At 40.1% G+C, this 20,143-nt stretch overlaps 1 protein-coding gene across 5 annotated transcripts in view; it reads right to left on the minus strand.

Annotated features, from left to right (window-relative positions):
* Positions 1 to 20,143, minus strand: part of KIAA0586 (KIAA0586 ortholog) — a 73,759-nt gene that overhangs the window by 20,273 nt on the left and 33,343 nt on the right. For 2 of the 5 annotated variants that reach the window (XM_027717138.2, XM_027717143.2), the window contains exons 23-30: positions 19,341 to 19,500; positions 18,531 to 18,753; positions 17,743 to 17,984; positions 17,192 to 17,262; positions 15,047 to 15,181; positions 13,270 to 13,450; positions 9,792 to 9,931; positions 4,765 to 4,852 (exon numbers count right to left, since the gene is read on the minus strand). In XM_027717138.2, the coding sequence (XP_027572939.2) occupies positions 4,765 to 4,852; positions 9,792 to 9,931; positions 13,270 to 13,450; positions 15,047 to 15,181; positions 17,192 to 17,262; positions 17,743 to 17,984; positions 18,531 to 18,753; positions 19,341 to 19,500 (1,240 nt within the window). The remainder of the gene's footprint in view (positions 1 to 4,764; positions 4,853 to 9,791; positions 9,932 to 13,269; positions 13,451 to 15,046; positions 15,182 to 17,191; positions 17,263 to 17,742; positions 17,985 to 18,530; positions 18,754 to 19,340; positions 19,501 to 20,143) is intronic. The other 3 variants (XM_027717141.2, XM_027717140.2, XM_027717139.2) reach the window with 3 other exon arrangements.

A 20,143-nucleotide genomic window follows, 5' to 3' on the forward strand; every position in this document is an offset into this window, starting at 1 on the left:
TTCTTGTTGTTTTTGTTTGTTTGTTTGTTTGTTTTTTTTATTTTTTTTTATTTCTCCATCTGATTACTTGGATTTCAATTCATTTATGTGCCTCAGAAAATCAAATGACATTCTAGGACTCTAAAAAACATACCAGAGAGAGTCGTGCTTCACCTGCTTGTAGTTCCTATTCTTTACAACTTCAGTACAAGTAAATGAGGGGAAGAAATTCCTCTGTGAGAGCAGAGGATCATTTTCCAGAAAGAGATCTTTTGGGAACGGGTAGAAAGGTGTGCACAGTCCCATGAGACCCACAGCAGCTCCTGGTGCTTGGCTCCTCATGACCCAAACCTGAAGCAGCAGAGCACACCCACAGCAGCAGCACATCACTGTCCACAGCAACAATCCTGCACAAGACTTTGCCTTAAGCCATGGAAAAAAATCACACTTCTGCTTTAACATTTTGTCTGAAAAAGAACTGAAGTAACTCGGTGGGAAAAGAAGCAACCACAGATATAAATGACACTTGTTAATGGATAAGTTATACTTACAAAAGCCAAGAAATTAAAAACTCCTGCTCCAAAAATGTACTATAACACAGTACTTTTCGTACTTACGGTAATTCAAACTAGAAACTCTCAAGCATGGCTACTGAGGATTTTAGGTGGAATATTATGCAAAATGCACACTTATTACTCAGATGTGTTTTCTACTGCGTGGGCTATCGTGTAACTCCTATGGACACGTGCAGAATAAGCAAAAACTCCTCAAGAACTGGCGTTCTAATCCACTTGGAGCACCTAAAAGCTGATGACTACTTATAGAAAACACAGAGTTTCTGTGGGAAATGCTACTTTGCATTTCCTGACTTCCCCAAACATAAAATATATTAACTGAATGATGTCCATGAGCCACCTTATAGCACAAGAGAGGTAACTGGATGGGAAAACCAGAGGTAAAATAGACCAGAAACATCCCTGGAAGTGCTCCAGGCCAGGCTGGATGGAGCTTTGAGCAACCTGGGCTAGTGGAAGGTGCCCCTGCCCATGACAGGGGGTTGGAACTGGATGATCCTGAAGGTCTCTTCCAAGCTAAACCATTTTATGATTCGAATTCTGAAGAAGCACTGAAAAGCCTACACAAACCTCTGACAGGGCACTTGCTTGAAGAATGCCATAATTACAGCTAAGTGATTTCATTACTTCAATTTCCAAGATCTTCTCTCAGAAAACAGCTGAATTCAAAGAGCTACACACACACACACTTTTTTTGCCCCTCAGGTTGTGGTGGTTCCCTCCACAGCGTGGAAGAAGAACAGCTCTGCTTTGCTTCACCAGCTGCTGTTTTCAGGGTGGGATGGAGAATCCTCAGCAAAAGCCTTCAGTGAAATTCAGGCCAAAAAAAGAAACAGCAGGATATTAAGGCAAAAGTAAACTTTCTATAGAACAGTCATTGAGTTTGACCAAAACAGTTCCAGTTCTAAGAAAAAAAAGAAAGACCTTTAGCCTTATCCTAATCTTCTTCCTTCCTTGAAGCATCTGGTACAGATTTGCCTCACGCCACAATAGTTTTAAGAAAAAATAACCCAAAACCTAACTCAGAGCAATTCCTGGCTGAAGAAGAGAGACAAAGAAGTATTTAGTTATAGCCATATTTTCAGTATTACAGCTTGCAGTACAGCATCCTGTCAATGTTGACACAGAAGCAGCCCATTTTCAGTACTGAACAAGGACCATGGAGGCTTTATTTTTTCTATACAGATTGTTTTAAAGGCTTCTTGTTGTCTTATTCATGTATTGCACAGATCACCTCCTCCACAAGCAATTGTGCAACAAAGCCAATTCCTTAGTGTCCCAATATTACTTTCCCAGCTACTTATGGCTGCCTGAGTATAATTCACCAGCTGGAGATAGAAAGGAATTACTACCATGAAGTTCTGCTCTCTAGGTCACATTTTGAGAGTCTGTGCTGCAGAAAAAATTAATTAAGTGAAGATACATCCACCTCTGGTTCTGAGCTGCTCTTATTAAAGTTTAAAAACACTCTGCAGTCAAACATTGCCACCTGCTCTTTCATTTTAATTTTAAAAATTCTGAATCCCTTTAATGTAAGCCCGAAAATGCTTAAATTCTGGAAATATGTGCATTCACCAACCACAACAATTACTATCATATTAAATGCATGAAGATGTATGAAAGAATGGTACAAAGATTAAAGGGTATTATAAAGCCAAAAATATATATGCATGTATATTATGTACTACAACTCTATGTTTTCAAACCACTGTCTCCACTATGTCTAGAGAAGGCACACATTTCAATTAATAATACATTCAGGCTTGATTTTCAGCTGTAACTTTCAGGAGACTTTACCCTTTCAGGCATGATATTGTAGCAGTCCTACTGAACTGCAGCTTTCATTAGAAGCCATCAATCAACTTTCCTTCAGTAAAAACACATGTTCAGCGCAGACCACAAGAAATTTTTAAACAACAAAAGAAAGTTCTATCATATATATATATATATATATGTATTCATAGCCATAGAAAGATGAATCAAATATTGGCATGTATTTATTATTTAAGTAAAAATGGCTTTTTTCTTACATCCAACTTTAGGTCCAAAACCATTTCCCTTTTCTCCCAGTACTCTGAATTCACACTTCATCTCAGGGCTTTAGATTTCCTAAGCTCTACCAATCCAACCACTTACCCTTTAAACTCCAAAAAACTACCTTAGTGATCCTGTCTCTGAAGTGCTTCTCCACTTCCAGGGAAGTATTTCTTGTCCCCTGCTATTCCAGTGAAGGCCACCATCTGACATGAAGTTTTTATAAACAGGGTGCTTTGAACTTACAGCAACAGATGTGCTTGATTTTAAAATGTTGTGTTTACTTAAACCCACCTACACTTATCATGTTGCAAGTTTTCCTTTTTCTTTCAAATGCTCCTTATTAATTTTTTCCCCTCAACTTTTTGCCTGATTAAGTTCTCTGTGGTGAAGCTCATGGAGACAAGACCTTCTGGTTAACACTGACAGACAGTTGTTTCCATTTCCAAACCCTCTAGATTTTTATTGGCTCATTAAATATGTATGCTTTGAATGAGATTTAAATGATCCTGGTATATAAATCACTAAATCATTTTTTTTTCTTTTTTCTTTTGATTCTCTCAAAGAAAATTGACTACTGCCATCTCCTGGTCACACATTTTCAGCTGACACACAGACACAGTTGGACTGTGCCCAAATTCCTCGTGTTACAGTATAGGGAAAGGTATAGGGAAATACCAGACATGCACTAAGTTGTGCCACTTCAGTTCTGTCAGCTTTTCCACTAATTGTCCACAGATAATTTTTACATTATTCATAACTTTCTTCATATGCAAACCATGGTTTTGAAATGAGGTTCCAACAACACTGGCCTAGGGCTTTTCTTACCACTTATTATAAATATTTGAAGCAAAATAATTCCCTCGGAATTCTAATTCGAAGAGATGTTTTCTTAAAAAAAAATTAAATGGAAGAAGTTCAAAGAATTATTTTTAAAAGGGCTTGAAGGAAGAATTTGTCTGTGCTAGGGTGGAGCAATTATAATTGGATATATTGTAGACATGCAGGTTTTTAGATTCCTGTTCCTGGCATGTAAGATTAAAACTGCTACATATCTCACACCAGCACCTCCACAAAGTTCTTATCTGCTGAAACAATTAAACATGGCAGTAATGTGCACAGTTTATGCTATTCCAAACTGACTTGAACCACAATAAACAAAAGATATTCTCTCCCTCTCTTTCATCATCCTTAACTCTTTCAACAAACACTGTTAAGTAATCTCCAAAAATAGCACAGATAATGCTGAGTGTCCTTCACTAAAGAAAATTATTATCCGTTACACACCAGCTTAAAGCCCATCTCAAACCAGGTCCTTTTAACATTGAAAATCTATATTTTTTTCCCACATTTGCATGGTCTTAACTTACTACTACTTTTCAGTTCTTGTGCAGCACCCCTGCATTTTCTCGCATGTAGGAACCACTCCCTTCTATCACAACATCATGAATATCTCATGTGCTGAACAGCATTCTATAAAGCAATTAAGATTCAGTTGACTACACAAGATGCACATTGTAATGCTCCTGGCAGGCACAAATTTAAATAAATACTTAATTACAAGGATTTGGATGACTTACATACAAATACATTTAATAGAATCAGAGAATCCCAGAATGGTTTGGGTTGGAAGGGACCTTAAAGACCATCCAGTCCCACCCCCTGCCATGGGCAGGGACACCTTCCACTATCCCAGGTTGCTCCAAGCCCTGTCCAACCTCACCTTGGACACTTCCAGGGATGGGGCAGCCACAGCTTCTCTGGAAAACCTGTGCCAGGGCCTCACCACCCTCACAGGCAAGAATTTCTTCCCAATATCCAACCTAACCCTGACCTCTGTCAGTGTGAAGCCATTCCCCCTTGTCCTGTCACTCCAGGCCCTTGTCCAAAGTCCCTCTCCAGCTCTCTTGGAGATCCTTTAGATACTGGAAGGTGCTCTAAGGTCTCCCTGGAGCCTTCTCTTCTCCAGGTTGAATTTCCAATCCTTTGAGTGCACCCCAACAATATCATATCTATATACACATATACACTCTATGCACACACAAATGCTTGGAAATTTTGTAGTAATAAAAACCAGATTTTAAGAAATCAGAACTTTATTATACATCAGTATACAACAATATTTAAAAGTGATGTGTTTAACTGAGAGAACTGTTTGCTTATTGACATAATTTACCTGCTTGTTGCATCTCTTCAGACATCCTTCTCACAAGAATAACTCGTGGTCTCACAGTCTCAATTTGTGCAGCTCCTTGGCTTTCCTCCTGTGTATCACACATTAAAACCATATTACAAGTCTGACTTTTGATGTAAAAGCACAGCAAGATTACATGGAGCTTCAAGAAACATCCAAAGAGGTTTTTAAAGATTCATTAAAGGATATGTATTTGTTCTCCTTCCTTTTGACTTCAAAAGAATTCAGCTCTCAATCAGCCTATTGCAATGTTATTCCCTCTGGACAAACATCCTGGGAGCAGTAGGTATGGATGGCAAAGTGCCATTTAGACCTGAAGACACAGGAGACCCTCAATTTTTACTCAAAGCATGTGGTGGAAAGAACATACTATTTCCCTGGCTTTCTTCAATATCCAGGACTTCTCCCTAGGTATTATCCTCCTGACTAACAAGAGAAATTTGAAAGGGAAAAGAAAAATATTAATTGGTTGGAAAGCCCAGGCCAAGTCTAAAATTTATTTCCTTGGCCCAGTTTTTAAAACCATTTTCTATTCTTGCTGAAATGCTCTCCAGGACCCAGGTCTGCAACAACGCTGCAGGGAAAGTTTTTAGAAGCAACAAATGCTTTGCATGTTAAAAAGGGAGACATTTGTCAAGTTTGCTTGTTATCTTATGTGTTAACTGGAAGAGGAATTGTGTCCCGAGGACATTCCATTACAAGCAGACAGGAAATATAAGAAGGGCAAAACACAGTCATGGAGTTCTAGAATCACAGAATGGTGTGGGCTGGAAGGGACCTTAAAAATCATCCTGTTCCAACCCCCTGCCCTGGGCAGGGACACCTTCCACTAGACCAGGTTGCTCCAAGGCCCTTCAAACCTGGCCTTGAACCCTTCCAAGGATTGGGCAGCCACAGCTTCCCTGGGCAACCTGTGCCTCATGTTCTGAACAGCATTCTATAAAGCAATTAAGATTCAGTTGACTACACAAGATGCACATTGTAATGTTCCTGGCAAGCACAAATTTAAATAAAAGGCCTCACCACCCTCACAGCCAAGAATTTCTTTCTAAGATCCCACCTAATCCTGCCCTCTGTCAGTTCAAAACCAGTGTCCCTTGTTCTGTCACCATCTGCCTACCTAGAAGAATTAAGCGTTTTCTTAAGACAGACAAATTTGATTTCATCAGTTATTCTGTTGATTCCATGGATGAATATAAGTTTTTTTTTTTTATGAAGCCTTAAGGAGGAACACAAGAAAGACCATATGTGTTTGCATATCACACAGCATGTGGAGCCCATGGAAAGAACTGCTCTATGACTTCAGGGAAAATGATCCGCCCTGAGAAGCAGTGGCACTGCTGTTCTCTTGAAGATCTCATGACACAGCACCAGGGGGATTTTGCTCCCCTCCTCCAAAAGCTAAAAGGGAAGAAAAAGCTAAACAGGGAGAAAAGGAAAGAGAAAGGAAAGCAAGAGAAACCCTCCACTATTTGTGGAGGCCATGAGCCAAACAGCCAAAAGTATTAACGAAAATAAGAAAATTTTTATGTCTGGCAAACATGGTGCCAACTCTGTGATCAGGGCTTCCCATTTTTTTTCAGTTAACACCTGCCTCTGATGGTATCAGGAATCTCAGCAGTGAGGACACTGCTTCTCATGTAGTTAAAAACCATTTAAGCCAACGGGGTAAAAACCAGAAGGAACAAAAAGAAAAACCATTCGGTGTCACCACTGACTGGGGTACCTCTGCCACCATGATGTTGTCCAATTCTGTTCATCATTTAAAGTGCACAAGATGAGAAAGTGCTGAGATTATTTTCTGAAAGCACAAAGGTCTCGTGGAAAGGTGATTGAAAGCCACCAACGCTACAGAACATTAAATGTCAGCAGCAAAACAGGATCCATTGTGGGGTCCATTTCCAAATGGGTCCATTTCAAGTGTGGGGTTTTTTTTTGTTGTTTTCTTTTGCATTTTTAATAGGATGAACCAAAAACCAGTTTAAACTGAACTGAGGTGCAAACATTAGTTGGGAGATAACATATTCATAACCTACAATTACGCATTCCTGAAGATTAAAAAAGCCATGTCTTTTGAAATACTAAAAAATAAAAGCTAATGAGAATACCACAGTGCCAATCCCACTTAAAAAATGTGGATTGTATAAAAACATTCATACTTATAAAAGCCTATCATGAAAATATTTTGCAACCAAATGATTCCCTAAGATTTTAACAATGCATTTGGGGCTTCAGATGATTTAGATTTACCACCTTTGGAATGTTCAGCCATGCAAATATGACTTCAGTGTTCCTGTCCCTCCCATGATCAAAATGATTTATTTAGAATAGAAGAGCCCAGCTTCCTCCCAGTCATTCTCCTGCTTCTTAGAGCTGAGAGCAGGGGGGCAAAGTGGCCACAAATAACAGTCAATTCCTGTATTGTTGCACAAGAACAGACAGAAGGGGTCAAACTGAAGATGCATTTAGTCTGGCTTTCTGTCTGACAGTGGCTAAAAGCATATATAAATCTAAAAAAACCCCAAAATTATCTAATGCTAGAAATGGAGGAGCAGCCAAGGAATTTGGGTAGATAAGAGAATTCCTATATGACTTAAACTGTTTGTTTTGGAGAGAGTGACCACAGAGATTTCATGACTAAAAGGCATTTGCTTGTGCCCTACATGAAAATTCAGTGCTCTTTCTGCTGGTCAAAATCTGATCTACACACCAGTGCCAGGGAGCAAACAAGTGGTACATAGATGATCCCTGACATAAGGATCCTGTTTGGACAGACTGCAGGAACCACCCAAGTTTTGCCACAACAAACCCCAACATCCAGGAAGATCATTCCCAGTTAAATCAGGACAAAGCTCTACCAAGGCTGGCTGGACCCTGCCTGAACTAGTGTATTTTCTTCAGGTCTCTCAGCAAACTTTGCTCCTGAATAGATTTGTCTCCTGGCTTTGTGTGTAGGTGATAGTTTAACTTCAGTGAAGGCAAACACTGCCTGCAGATGGAAAACAAGATGAGAAGCAACTGATGTGAGAGTCAGTGACTAACCTGGGAGGAAATCTTTCAAGAAGTTTAAAGTGATTATTTTCCTTAAACATTGCACACAATGAATGAATCATTCTGAAAGCCTGAGTAGCTCTTGCTCTCCTAAGCTGGTATTATGTTCCCAGAAAATCTGATTCCTACAGGCAGGTGACAAAGCAGATCCAGCCGTGGAGCAGAACACAGATGCCACCCCTAATTGAAAGGAGGGGAAAGGTTCATCACTGTCACATGGCAGAGAGATGCTGTCAAAACAAGCTTTCAAATCATCTGGTACAGGGATCATTTTTTTCTTTCAGAGAAGGATGTAGAAATCTAGCAGAAGATCTTATGGAAAACAGCTTTGCCCCATCCAGGAGGGATGTTTATTGTGATTATCACTTATAGGTATGGTCACATCAGAGAAGAGCTAAAAGGTGAGCCTGGGAGAAACACTGATCTGGAATCTTACATCAGGAATAAACACACACAGGAAGAGGTTGTTTTGTTGGGGGGGGGAAAGAAAACCAAACCTAACAAAACCACACAAAGTTAAGGGGTTTGGTTGCTTGGTTCGAAGGGAGGGTGAGTTTTACATGCCAGCAGGCAAAAAAAAGGCCACACTAAGGGTTCAGATGCAAGAAAAAGTTTCTGAAGATAATGTATAACTATCTACATATAAAGTGTTAGCCACTATATAACTATCTGTATATTTTCTGTGACAGACACTGTGTCAGATCACCTCAGATTTCTTGCATAGGTAAGACCATGTACATGGGCAATCTTACACACAGTAAACTATTATTTCCCTGTATCTAAAGAAGCAAAAATCAATCCTAACCCCATCAGCTGAGTATAAGGTGCAGGTATCACTGTGTTCTTTACCACAGCTAATGGGGCTAAAAAAGGAAACATGTTTTATCCCCTCTGTCCCCATTACTTTTGGCCAGTGAGACAATAACAAGGATATGAGCTTCACCCCAACACACACAGCAGTCAGAGAATCCAGTTTTGCCCATGAACAGTCATTCCAAGAAACAGTATGTTCTGGTGATCTCAAAGTGAAAGAGGTGTGACATTTAAAATCCTCTTTGAAGATGCAACACTTCAGGTGATACATTTAAGGACTGCTCAGACACCGATGGCATCAAGGCTCAAAATCATAAACCCAAACGTGGCAATGTGGGTTATAACGTGGCAAAGTCAGGTGAATAAATGATACTTTAGGTTATTTTATATAGAACACCAGGGAAGGCCAGAATTTATCCATGAACACAGCAACCACGGTAATACATAATTACTTTCAAACACCCTCTGAAGCTTCACATATTAGAGAGCAGTCTGCCACCTCATTTTTAGCTTTTGCCACTTGTTATTTGAATTTATCCCCAGTTACCAAGTAAACCATCATCTCTAGGTAACAGCACATACTAATAAAAAAAAATTAGCTGTCTAGGTTTGAAGCAGAGATCAATAGGATGTTCCTCTACCTTTAAGTGTTCTGAGGAACATTATCCTTACTGCCTTTCCAACCTTGCCCCTATTAGGACAAATGAAGCTCCTGAAATGCTGAATCAGTGGGTTATAACTTCTGAGGCCAAATCCCTCATTGCTGCTTCCTCTCCTGTATACCCATGATGTTATTCTTCTGTATGTGAAGCTCTGTGCCCCTAAAACATCGGAATGCCCCATCTGAACTGAGTATCAGATCAGTATTACACCCTGTGAGAGCAGTGAAGCTGTGAGGAAGTGCAGAAAAGGTAAAAAGAGAAGGTCTGAGCCTGGCAGAAAGGGTATTGTAAGGATTTGCCACAGGAAACACAATCATTTTTATTACTCACATGTAGTTCTGACTTCAAGTTCTCAGCTGAACGTGTCACTTAAAATGCAGCAGTTCTGTGATGTCAGGCACGACAGTGGAATAGGAAAATCTGTTTTCCAAGGTTACAGTTTGCTCCTTCTGACTAGTCACAGAAAGAATCCTTTCAGCTCACCTGGGACAGATCCTCCGAGAGAGATGTCACTGTGCAGCCTGGTTGGGCTGCTCTCAGAGAGGGATTTGAAGCTGGCTGTGATTCCAGCTCAGCCAAAAGCATCGGACCACGACTTGTATCTGCATCTCCAAGAATTTCTGCTGAGAGAAAAAAAGTTCCTTGATGAGCCAGAGCAATAATTTCCTGGTCAAATGCTGTGGGCAGAATGTGCAGCCTTTCAAAATGCAACAGTGCTACATGCAGTGTTAAAGAGAGTGATTTCCTCCTTACATGGCCTTTTGTACATCCCTTAAACCGTTCTTGTGGGAACAAAAAAGAAATAGGAGTCCGTGGAAATTGAAAAAATAAATCAGTTTTATAATCTGTAGATTCCTAATGGGGCAGCATTTCTGAGAGTTTCAGAGCTGTACCGTTCATCATACCTTGTATGCTTAATGAGCTTTATCACACTTACTGGAAAGAGACTGGAAAGGATTCTTCAGGAAATTATTAAAAGAAACCTGTACATAGTCTATTTTAAAGGGATAATTTGCTCTCTAATCCAGCATTTATCATGCTTTTGCAGCCTGCAAGTATGTGAAGCATCTTTATGAAAAATGTACTGACAGCTCCTGAACTAACTTTAGCCTTCTGCTATCATACAGAGCCAAGGAACGAATTTTAAGCCTAATTAACTATAATCATTGCTTAATTAACTGTAATTATTGTTCACTTTAAGACTGCATGTGCCACATTTCATTTGCATGTTGGTTTTTATGTCTATGACTTTAAGCACTGAAAACAAGGATTTATAAATGAAGGACTGATCAGGAAGATGCTGTTGGGTGACACCTACTCCATCCTACAAATGGACATCATGTTTCCATAACACAAATAAAAACTGGGCACAAAACTGAAAATAACCCAGAGATGAGACACACAACCCCCAAATTTTTTACAGATACATCTGTGAGCGACTCATTCTGAGAGAGAAACTGAGTATCCACTGCAAAGTCCTACAGACAGAGAGGCACAGCCTGAAATATGTGAACTTTGACACCCAGTGGTGTAACAATTATTTAATTGTAGCCCTAAAAATAACTGTCCAATAAAATGATGGGCCTCCATTGCAGCTGTTGTGGCCATCAGGAAATAGGTGATTTGACTGGTAATCTCACATACCAGTGGTCAGATCAAAAAGATTTGGAAGGAAAGTGGAAACAATCAGGGATCATTCCTTCCCCCCTCCACCCCACCCTCCCTCCAAGAACGGATTGTTTCCTATTCAGCGTTGACTTCACTAACAAAAGGACTTGGAAACAAGATTTTCTGTTCCTCCCTGATATGAAAACACTCTTGCCTTGAAAGCAGACCTGAGCTTTTACACAATGACGTTTCCTTAGCAATGCAATGAATACTGTGCTGTGTTCAGAGGTGGGGAGGGAGAGAAGCTAAACCATAAATCATGAGAATGCAACACAACTCAGTGTGGGATTATTACAGATTGTGTGAAAGCACAGGGCAATTCCCCTATGGTAGTTAGTCCAGGGCACCTGTCTCCTCTCAAAAAAATACTAAAATAAAAACAATACTGTGAGATTTTGAGAAATGAGCTTAAAAAAAATCAGCAGAGAAACACATTGTTTGTAGATTATCATCAAATGCAGGAGCTGGTTTGGTTTTGAAAAGTGTTAAGATATTTACAGGACAGTCAAAGGGCATGCTAAATTAAATAAAATAAATTAAAAAAAAAGATATAGAGGAGATAGAAACATGCCATGCTAGATACAGCTATGGACAGTCTGGGTAAGGAGAAGATACCCCTAGGGACAGGTTCTCCCATTAACAGGCACCTTCTAACTCCATGGTCCTGAGCACTGTTAGAGACTTACAGAACCATGGAATCCCAGAAGGGTTTGGGTTGGAAGGGACCTTAAAGATCATCCAGTTCCACCCCCTGCCATGGGCAGGGACACCTTCCACTATCTCAGGTTGCTCCAACCTGGCTCCATCCAACCTGGCCTTGAACACTTCCAGGGATGGGGCAGCCACAGCTTCTCTGGGCAACCTGTGCCAGGGCCTCCCCACCCTCTGAGTAAAGAATTTCTTCCTCACATCTAATGTAAATCTCTCATTGTTTGGCTTAAAACTCTTCCCCTTTGTCCCATCACTATCTGCAAATGACCTAGATCACCGATTTTTTCCTTTATCACAGTGTCCTCAGTGCTGACTGTCCTCCAGCAACAGAGTTAAACAAGTGACTCGGAGAAATGTCTTACCCCAGGGAGCCTGATGTAACCAATCTCCAAGCAACAAACCACTTTAAAGTAAATGTTTAACAGTGTATAATTTACCAGAATGTATTTTCAATGTATTTTCAATGTATTTCAACATGTAGTTGGTCCAAAACATTTGGTCACAGTTACTTTAAAAGATTACTCTCTGTGCAACCAGTTCAAATGTTTAATCACTTCAAAACCAAGCAAATATTCTTATTTCTCCAAGATTATTTTTGCCACGTGTCGAACACATTCAATATCAATCCACTTCCTAGTGGTCAAGGGTTAATAATGTGAGATCTGCTTTCTTTGTCAGATCCAGAAACGTGAAAATTAAAAGAACAGAAAACCAGCTGTTTGATCACTTTAATTTACACAATTTCTGATGAATCAGTGCAACCAAGTTTGTATTGCAACAGCTTAATAATTATTTCGGTCTAGTTTAAACATATTTAAAACCACAGTCAACAAAGAGTTTCTACATGCTTGCAGCTGTTAAATTAAAGAAGCGTGGATGTACATTTTCAGATAACAATGGGATAAAATTCAGATAACTGGGATAAAAAAATCAGGGAGAGGAAGGTTGGACCACTGGCTTCAGCACTGGTTTCAACTGAAAAGAAATAAAAGTCCCTGGTTCACCACAGCAACTTATCCCTGCACTGTCTTGTACAAGCCATTATGTGTGTTCCTCAGCTATCCATGTGGGAAAATACTAAATATTAATTTCCCTATCATTATAGGAATAGATGAAGCTGAAATATATTGCCATTTATGAGACACTGCAGCATCACCAGGATGGAGTGCTAAAAGCCAAGAGGAGCAGTGCTGTGTAAGGGGACAGAGAGAAGCAGCTTGAACTGCTGGTGTTAATACCTGTCCAATGGGAACTACCTGCATCCGTGGTTAAACTAAGTGTTTTTCAGGACTGAATTTGACTTCAAAGAATAAAATACATACTTTACAAGTTATCTTTTTCATAGGCAAGTGGCTATTTGCCATGATTTTTGTTCAATCTGTTAAAGATTGCAAAGAAGAGTAAACACATGGCTTGAATTAAATCCAGTTCTCAGAACAGGGATAACAATAATTTCATTGTAGGAATTGCCTGTGAATTTTGGATTTTGAACACACTGTCTGAAATTATTTCAGACTTATTACAAAAAACCCCTCAGAATCCACATAAACATCCCAGAGAAGAATTAACAGTGTAACTGCACCTCCAATTTGGGTGAGCTGTCCCGGGGACACAGGACGGAATCCCTGGTGTGGTCTGTCCTCAGAGCTCTGAGCAGCTGGATGGTCCAGACAAAGGGAATGTCCCATCAGGATTCTCTCTTCTGCTCTGGTCAGCCTCGGTCTTTGACCTTCACTGAGCTCCCCAACACTGCCATCAGAGTCCTACAGAGGACACCAACATCAGAACAGCAGGTATAAAAAAACCTCAATGTATATCTTCCAAACCCAGGCATTGTTTCCTAAGTACATCAACCCATAAAACACATATAAACTTAAGTCTATTTGCATTGAATAAAGAAAACAAACCCAGGAGATACCATCTGGGTTTGAAATTAAGATCTGCATTTATCAGTACTGGACAGAAGAAGGTCACTTGCAGCCAAACACCATTTATTTTGTTAGTGATATCCCAACATGATCAAAACCCAAGTTACATTTTTAGCACATGAAGCCTTTAATGTTATAGATTTGGCCATGCTGACTGCCTGACCTTGAAACATTGGCAGCATCTAAAAGCTATTGACTCTCTGCTGTACTGCATGTCAGATAAAAGGTTCAATTTTTAAGCAGGTTTGGAGGGCACTTAAGACAGGGATGGTTCTCTGGATCCTGACTTTCAAAGCTGCTTGGAAAAAACAACTTGCTTCCATTCAGGAAAACAGGTTGAACATACACAGGTGTGCACAGTGTATGTTCCAAGGTAATATTAGTAACACAGGGGAGAATATTGTTTTTCTCATAAAGGAGAAGGGATCCCTGCACACACCTTGCCAGAATCTTGGGGGAGTTTATTAGTGCCTTGCATGGACAGACTGAGTGGTCCATGACTATGGGAAAGGGGAAAAGCAAATTAGAGATGCATTTGTAATTGGCAGTGCTGATGAGAAAATGTCACTGCAATTACAGCCAGACACTGTAGAAAGCTTTCCACCAAGCCCATCCACCAGAGCTCATTAGCAAAATAAAGAAAGACAAAGGAGCAGTTAAGGAAGTGAGTCAAGTCAGTAATCGTTTAGACTAAACTGACCAAGACAGAAGGAAGAAACTGCATATGCATCAGGAGAAGCACAAAAAGCAAGAGCTGCTGTAAATGAAGGTGTTCATGGACCATACTGCAGTATTCAAAGTTCACTTCCTTCCAAGATTCCTCAAGCTATGTCAGTCAGAATAAACACCCAGTCCAAATTACTGTTTTCCACACAGAAAGGAGTTAGATGTATAACAAAAAAAAAATTGTGATGCAGATAGTTCTATTTTTCTGTTAGTCTTTTTTTTTCTTATGCCAACTGAACAGGAATATTTTGAGATTCTGTTACAAGACCAGAATCAACAAAGTGCATTTAAACATTTGGTGAGTTCTTCTTCATACCTCCCTAAAACACTCCTATGGCTGTTAAGTGCAGTGTCCTTGTACTGTCAAACATTCCACCTATGCTGCTGAAGTGACAGGAAATTCCCTGGCACCCAGTGTGACAAGACAAATGTGATAAAAAAATGGGAATAGTTACATACATACCTTGAAAACTTGGTACATGTGGTGTTATGTACAGCTTGTTTACAATAATATTTCAGTGTTTTTAAAAGGTTTTACACAAGAAGAAGGTCAACAGAAGTTGGATCACTTCCAGCAGGGAATGAAGTCTATGAACCTGTTCTACAGCCAACAGGTAGGATAATCTTGCAATATTTTATCTACTTGTGAGTAGGAAAGCACCACTTCAAAACTACTGCACTGGAAAGCAAAGGACAGTGAGTTACCTCCAAATGGTCTATTCCCTCTTGTGGAGAAACAGGTGCTTGATTTAATTTGGCTAAAAGAGTCAGGACAGGATCCCTGTGAAATCCTTTATCCAGCCTCCTCACAACTTGCCCTTCACTCGGAGGATCATAATCCTAAAACAAAGAAACAAAACCCACATAATACATGATCCCAAACTGGTTTTTGTAGGAACTTGGCTCATTCTTACTTTAGTTCACAACTAAGCTTTTTTTTTTTTTTTTTTAAACAGGAAGATGTTACAGTTGTAACTGAAAAATGGTGTCATGAAAATTCAGGCATTTAAAAATAAGCAAACAGATGACACACTGCTTTCTCCTTTGCATGCACAGTCTTTATTTGATGCAAAAGACTGCAATACTTAGGGAAGAACAAGGTCCTTTAGGCCTCCAAAGATCAGGGAAACAGTTAAATCCTCACACACACCAGTTGCTAGCAATGATCTGGCTGCAGAGCTGCTCTCACCAAGCAATTAAGTTCCTCCACCAAACAGAGGATGGAGGACTCTTGGAAGGATCCAGGGGACAAAGAGAGGGAAGAACATCTCAGCGAACAAATGTTATTCTGATGAAGAGAACTGTAAGTTCACCTGATATGAAGAGTCTTTAGCCCAGAGTTTAAGAGAGGATGTGTGGTAGACAGAGGAGGTTTTAAAGACCTGCAAGTTCTGGGCACAGTCTCATAACTACAGTTGATTTTTTTGGGGTGTCCTGTGCTGAGGGAGTTGGACTTAATGATCCTTGTGGGATATTCTCTGATTCTATGGCATGAATGAAAACATGGATATTAAATGGGAAAACATGCACAGGCAGAGTATGGCCATGTATGTGTAGAAATGCTTAGGAAGGAGAGGCAGGGAGAAGAGAGGTGGACTCCTATTCTAGGACATTTAAATTTGCCTTATGGAGCTTGGAAGGGACTTCTGGAGATTGTCTGGTCCATCCTAGCTGCTAAAGGCAGTTCTTTCAGCTCAGTTACCCCCAAAGTAAAAACATTTTTCATAATTAAAAAGAATTTTCTGAATTTCAACCTGTGTCCACTGCCTCCTGTCTTTCACCAGGCACCAGGCAGAAGAGTCTGGCTCTGTCTTCCTTCCCTCTCTCCACCAGGTATTTATACACATTGGTAAGATCCCCTCAGAGCTTTCTCTCCTCCAGGCTGAGCCATCTGAGCTCTCTCAGTGTGACAGATGCACCAATCCCTGAATCATTTTTGCAGAGCTTTGCTGGACCCACTCCATTAAATCCTTATCTTTCTTATACTGGAGAGCCCATAACTGGACAGAACACTCCAAATGCTGTCTTACCAGTCATGAGGAAAGAGGAAAGACCCCCCTGGATCTGCTGGGAACGCTCTTCCCAGTGCAGCAAAGGATGGTGGTGGCCTTCTTTGCCTCAATGGCTGAGCCATTTCACCTTGTCCACCAGGATTCCCAGACTGTTCCCCAAAGCTGCTTCCCAACCAGTCAGCCCCCAAAATGTCCTGGTGCAAGGAGCTGCTCCTCCTTAGGAGCAGGATATGGCATTTCTCCTTGTTGAACTGAATTGTTAACCATCATTTATATCACAGCTCTGTCCTACCAAACATTACACAAAGTCTGAGAGGGAAATCAAAGCACTTGAGGGAAAGTGTTAAAATAGAAAGGGAATGGAGAACATCTTGACCTGGGAGGCTTCCAGGACAAGGGACTAAAGCAGATATCAGATCAGGAACTATACTGATGTTTTAAGCAGCTTTAGCTCCAGCCTCAGCAAACCCACTTGAATAATTTAATCACACAAGCAATTAAAAGATGGCTCAAAGCTGGAATAGCTCAGAGCATAACAAAGTTCTATTCTGTTTAAGATGTCTTAAAACTAAAAACAATAAAGAAACAAAAATGTGTATTAGCTATCTCTCACCTAAAGAAGTACATAAATCCAACTTTTTAAAATATAAATTAGTTTGTATAATGTCAACTTTTTGCCTTTGATGTTCTGAAATTCTAACACTCTTTTTGAGTGTACAGCTTGAAAGTGCAAATTTAAGGAGCTGGTAAGTGAAAATGTTTAAAGCACATCCAGTGAATAAAGATGCCCAAGGTGGAATCCACATTAACTCTGTTTCCTTAGGAAACATTTCCTTACCATCTCATTGGCATCTCGTAAAGTGCTGGATAAGCTCTCAGTGAGGTTTGGAAGAGACAGTCCTCCTTCTGCTAAGAATGAAAAATATTTTGTGTTACAGCTATTAAAAAAAACATGAATGTTTTTACATGGAAAAAACAAGACCACATTCTTTAATAATTACAACGCTGTGCTTCAGTAAATTTGGAAATTCCTACTGCTGGATGTGTTATAAAGACATATTTTCATATTTCTCACACTTTGCTTTCAGTAAGAACTTGGTACCACATGGTACTTAAGCATGACAAGTCCCAATTATTTTCCAAGTTGATCTCATGACAAAAGAACAGACTGAATCTTTTTTTTTCATTGAAAAACAGCAGTATTTTGTTCAGAGATAAAAAAAGAACAACGAACTCTTCAATCTTCATGAACTGCAAGTTAAGGGCCAGGTTAATGCTTGCAGTTTTATCAGAAAATGTATGAAATATAACTTCAGGAGACTGGAAGAGTTTATAAAGACTAAAAATTAATTCAAATTCTAATTTCCACAGATGTATCCAGTTGGTTACCTCCTGCAGCCAGCATCTGTCCATAGCTGAAGAGCACCTCCCCTTCTGAGATGGGTCTGTCTGTAGTCTCAGTTTCTGTGGGGGTGATGCTGCTTTCCTGTGTGGACACTCCAGAACTAACTGTAGGTGCAGGGGATGGAACCTGGAGGTTGTTTGGAAGTGACTCCAGGGGCCTCGCTGAGGGCTGTGGGGGTGGTAAAATCAAGGCCTCTGGTTCCTCATCATTAGCCACTGACATCTCACTGCAAGAGGAGAACATGCACTACATGAACACACCAAACCACTCTGAACAATACAGACTGAAGTCCTAATTCAATACTGACAAGAAATTAATTCCCAAGTATTTTTTTCAAAAGAAGGAGCACAGCATTTCACAGAATAGCCTGAGAACCAACATGGTTAAATAACATTATTAACAAATTTCTGCCTCTAACTAAAAATTACCAGGTGTATTCCCAAGGAGGTAAGAGAAAAAATAAATGCTAATAACACAACATTTCGTTGTCAGTACATGTATTACTGGCAGGTGTAGCAATACAAGTTTACTATGGACAGCATTCAGCAGGACAATGAATAAGGACTGATAAACCCCGAGAAAGGTTATGATTCCACATTTTTTCTCCAAGATACAATACAAGCAATTAAAAAAGAAAATAGAATTCTGGCTTATCTCATTGCCTCCTGACACACAGATAAAGCATTTCTTTCTACTGGCTTTTTGAGGATATATGTAGAAAGAATATACATATTCATGTTTTTCAGAAAACTGTGCAGCCTGTTCAACTCACACGGCCTTGGGACAGAGGGGTTCCTCAGCTAAAGGACTGGGTTTCTCTTCTTCCAGAGGAAGTTCAGCACCATCCCACGGGTTTGGAGCCTTTGGACTTTCCATTTTGGCAGCGTGGGAGCCCCTCTCTGAGGCAGGAGGGCTGGGTGTGGTTGCTGTGGGTGTATTGACAGGGGTAACCACGGGTGTGCCAACACCACCCGTGGCTGCTGGAATCCCAACTCCTGCAGGTGTGAAGCCAAATTCCAGATCAGAAAGGAAAGCAGGAAGCAAATCTCAGATCTAGGCAGTTCTACCAAGCACTTGCAGTTTTTGTGATACCTTTTGATAGCTATGGAGACAAGACTAGATTAAGAATAGCTTCTTTTAATTACAGTGTTGGCACCTGAAGAATTTAGAGTAAAACCTCAATTTCTTACTTCCTTTAATAAGGGAGACTGCTCTGCATTTTAAAAACACTCTCCATTTACTTGAAAAGTGTGCATTTGACTTAATTAACATTAGAAATGCAGGAAAGAGCAAAAGACAGCTATTTTTCTGATGTGAAAAATTGTGGAGGGGTTGGGAGGGGTGGAAATGACACAGACCACAGAAATCCACATTAAGTTTGAAAATAGAACTGTTACCAAATAAAAAATGTTTGCTTTTTATATAAATTAGCCCATAGTTTCTGTACTACATGAGTTCCCACTTGTATTGTAGCCTCAAGAATATTTATCCTGAGAGATAACACGTCTTTGAAGAGGAAAATTAAAGGCAGCAGATTAAAGCATATTTGCTGCTTCTAAACTTCAATTAATATTTTCAATACCTGTTTCTTTAGGTTTTTCACTCTCATGAACATCCCCACTCATTTCTGTGGGTGATGGAGATGACTCTGGAGTTTTGACTGGGGGCAGTTCCTTTTCTGAAGGTGGTGTTGGTGGTGGTGTGGCCTGGGGGGTTGGCACTGGCGTAGGCACAGGAGACTCCTGAGGGGAAGAAAAATCATAACCACAGTTGTTATCTCCAGGCAGAATTCCTGCCTTCCAAGTATCCCCAGAGAGAGAGGAGGAAGAGAGAGAAAGGCAGGTTTTCACAGAACAGGAACAGTTGTTGCTTGGATACATCTTCATGGATCTCACTCCTCCATCTAAACAGAAAGGTGCGCGGGGTTAAACAGCGTGACTGGAGAAAATAAATTAAAACCTTTACAAAGTAAATTAAAATCATTAGAATGATTACACTGGGAAATCATTATGTATGGAATAGAACAGACTATTTCAGTTGGGAGGGACCTACAGTGATCATCTGGTCCAACTGCCAGAGCACTCCAGGGCAGACCAAAATTTAAAGTATGTTGTTAAGGGCATTGTCCAAAAGCCTCAGGTGGGGTATCAACCACCTCTCTAGGAAGCCTGTCCCAGGGTTTGACCACCCTCTTGGTAAAGAAATGCTTCCTAATGTCCAGTCTAAATATGAATTATATTATTACATGAAGTTTAATAAAGCATTTGATACAATGCTAAGCAAGAAAATATTTCGTGACACGGATAAAATTGAGCGATACGGTAATTTTATGGTAAGAAAAATCAGCTAAAAGGAAGATTACAAACAAAGGAACAGACGAGACAG

The sequence above is a fragment of the Pipra filicauda genome, unplaced genomic scaffold (assembly GCF_003945595.2).
Source record: "Pipra filicauda isolate LSUMZ 115617 unplaced genomic scaffold, ASM394559v2 scaffold581_size553298_pilon, whole genome shotgun sequence".
NCBI classification, from domain to species: Eukaryota; Metazoa; Chordata; class Aves; order Passeriformes; family Pipridae; genus Pipra; species Pipra filicauda.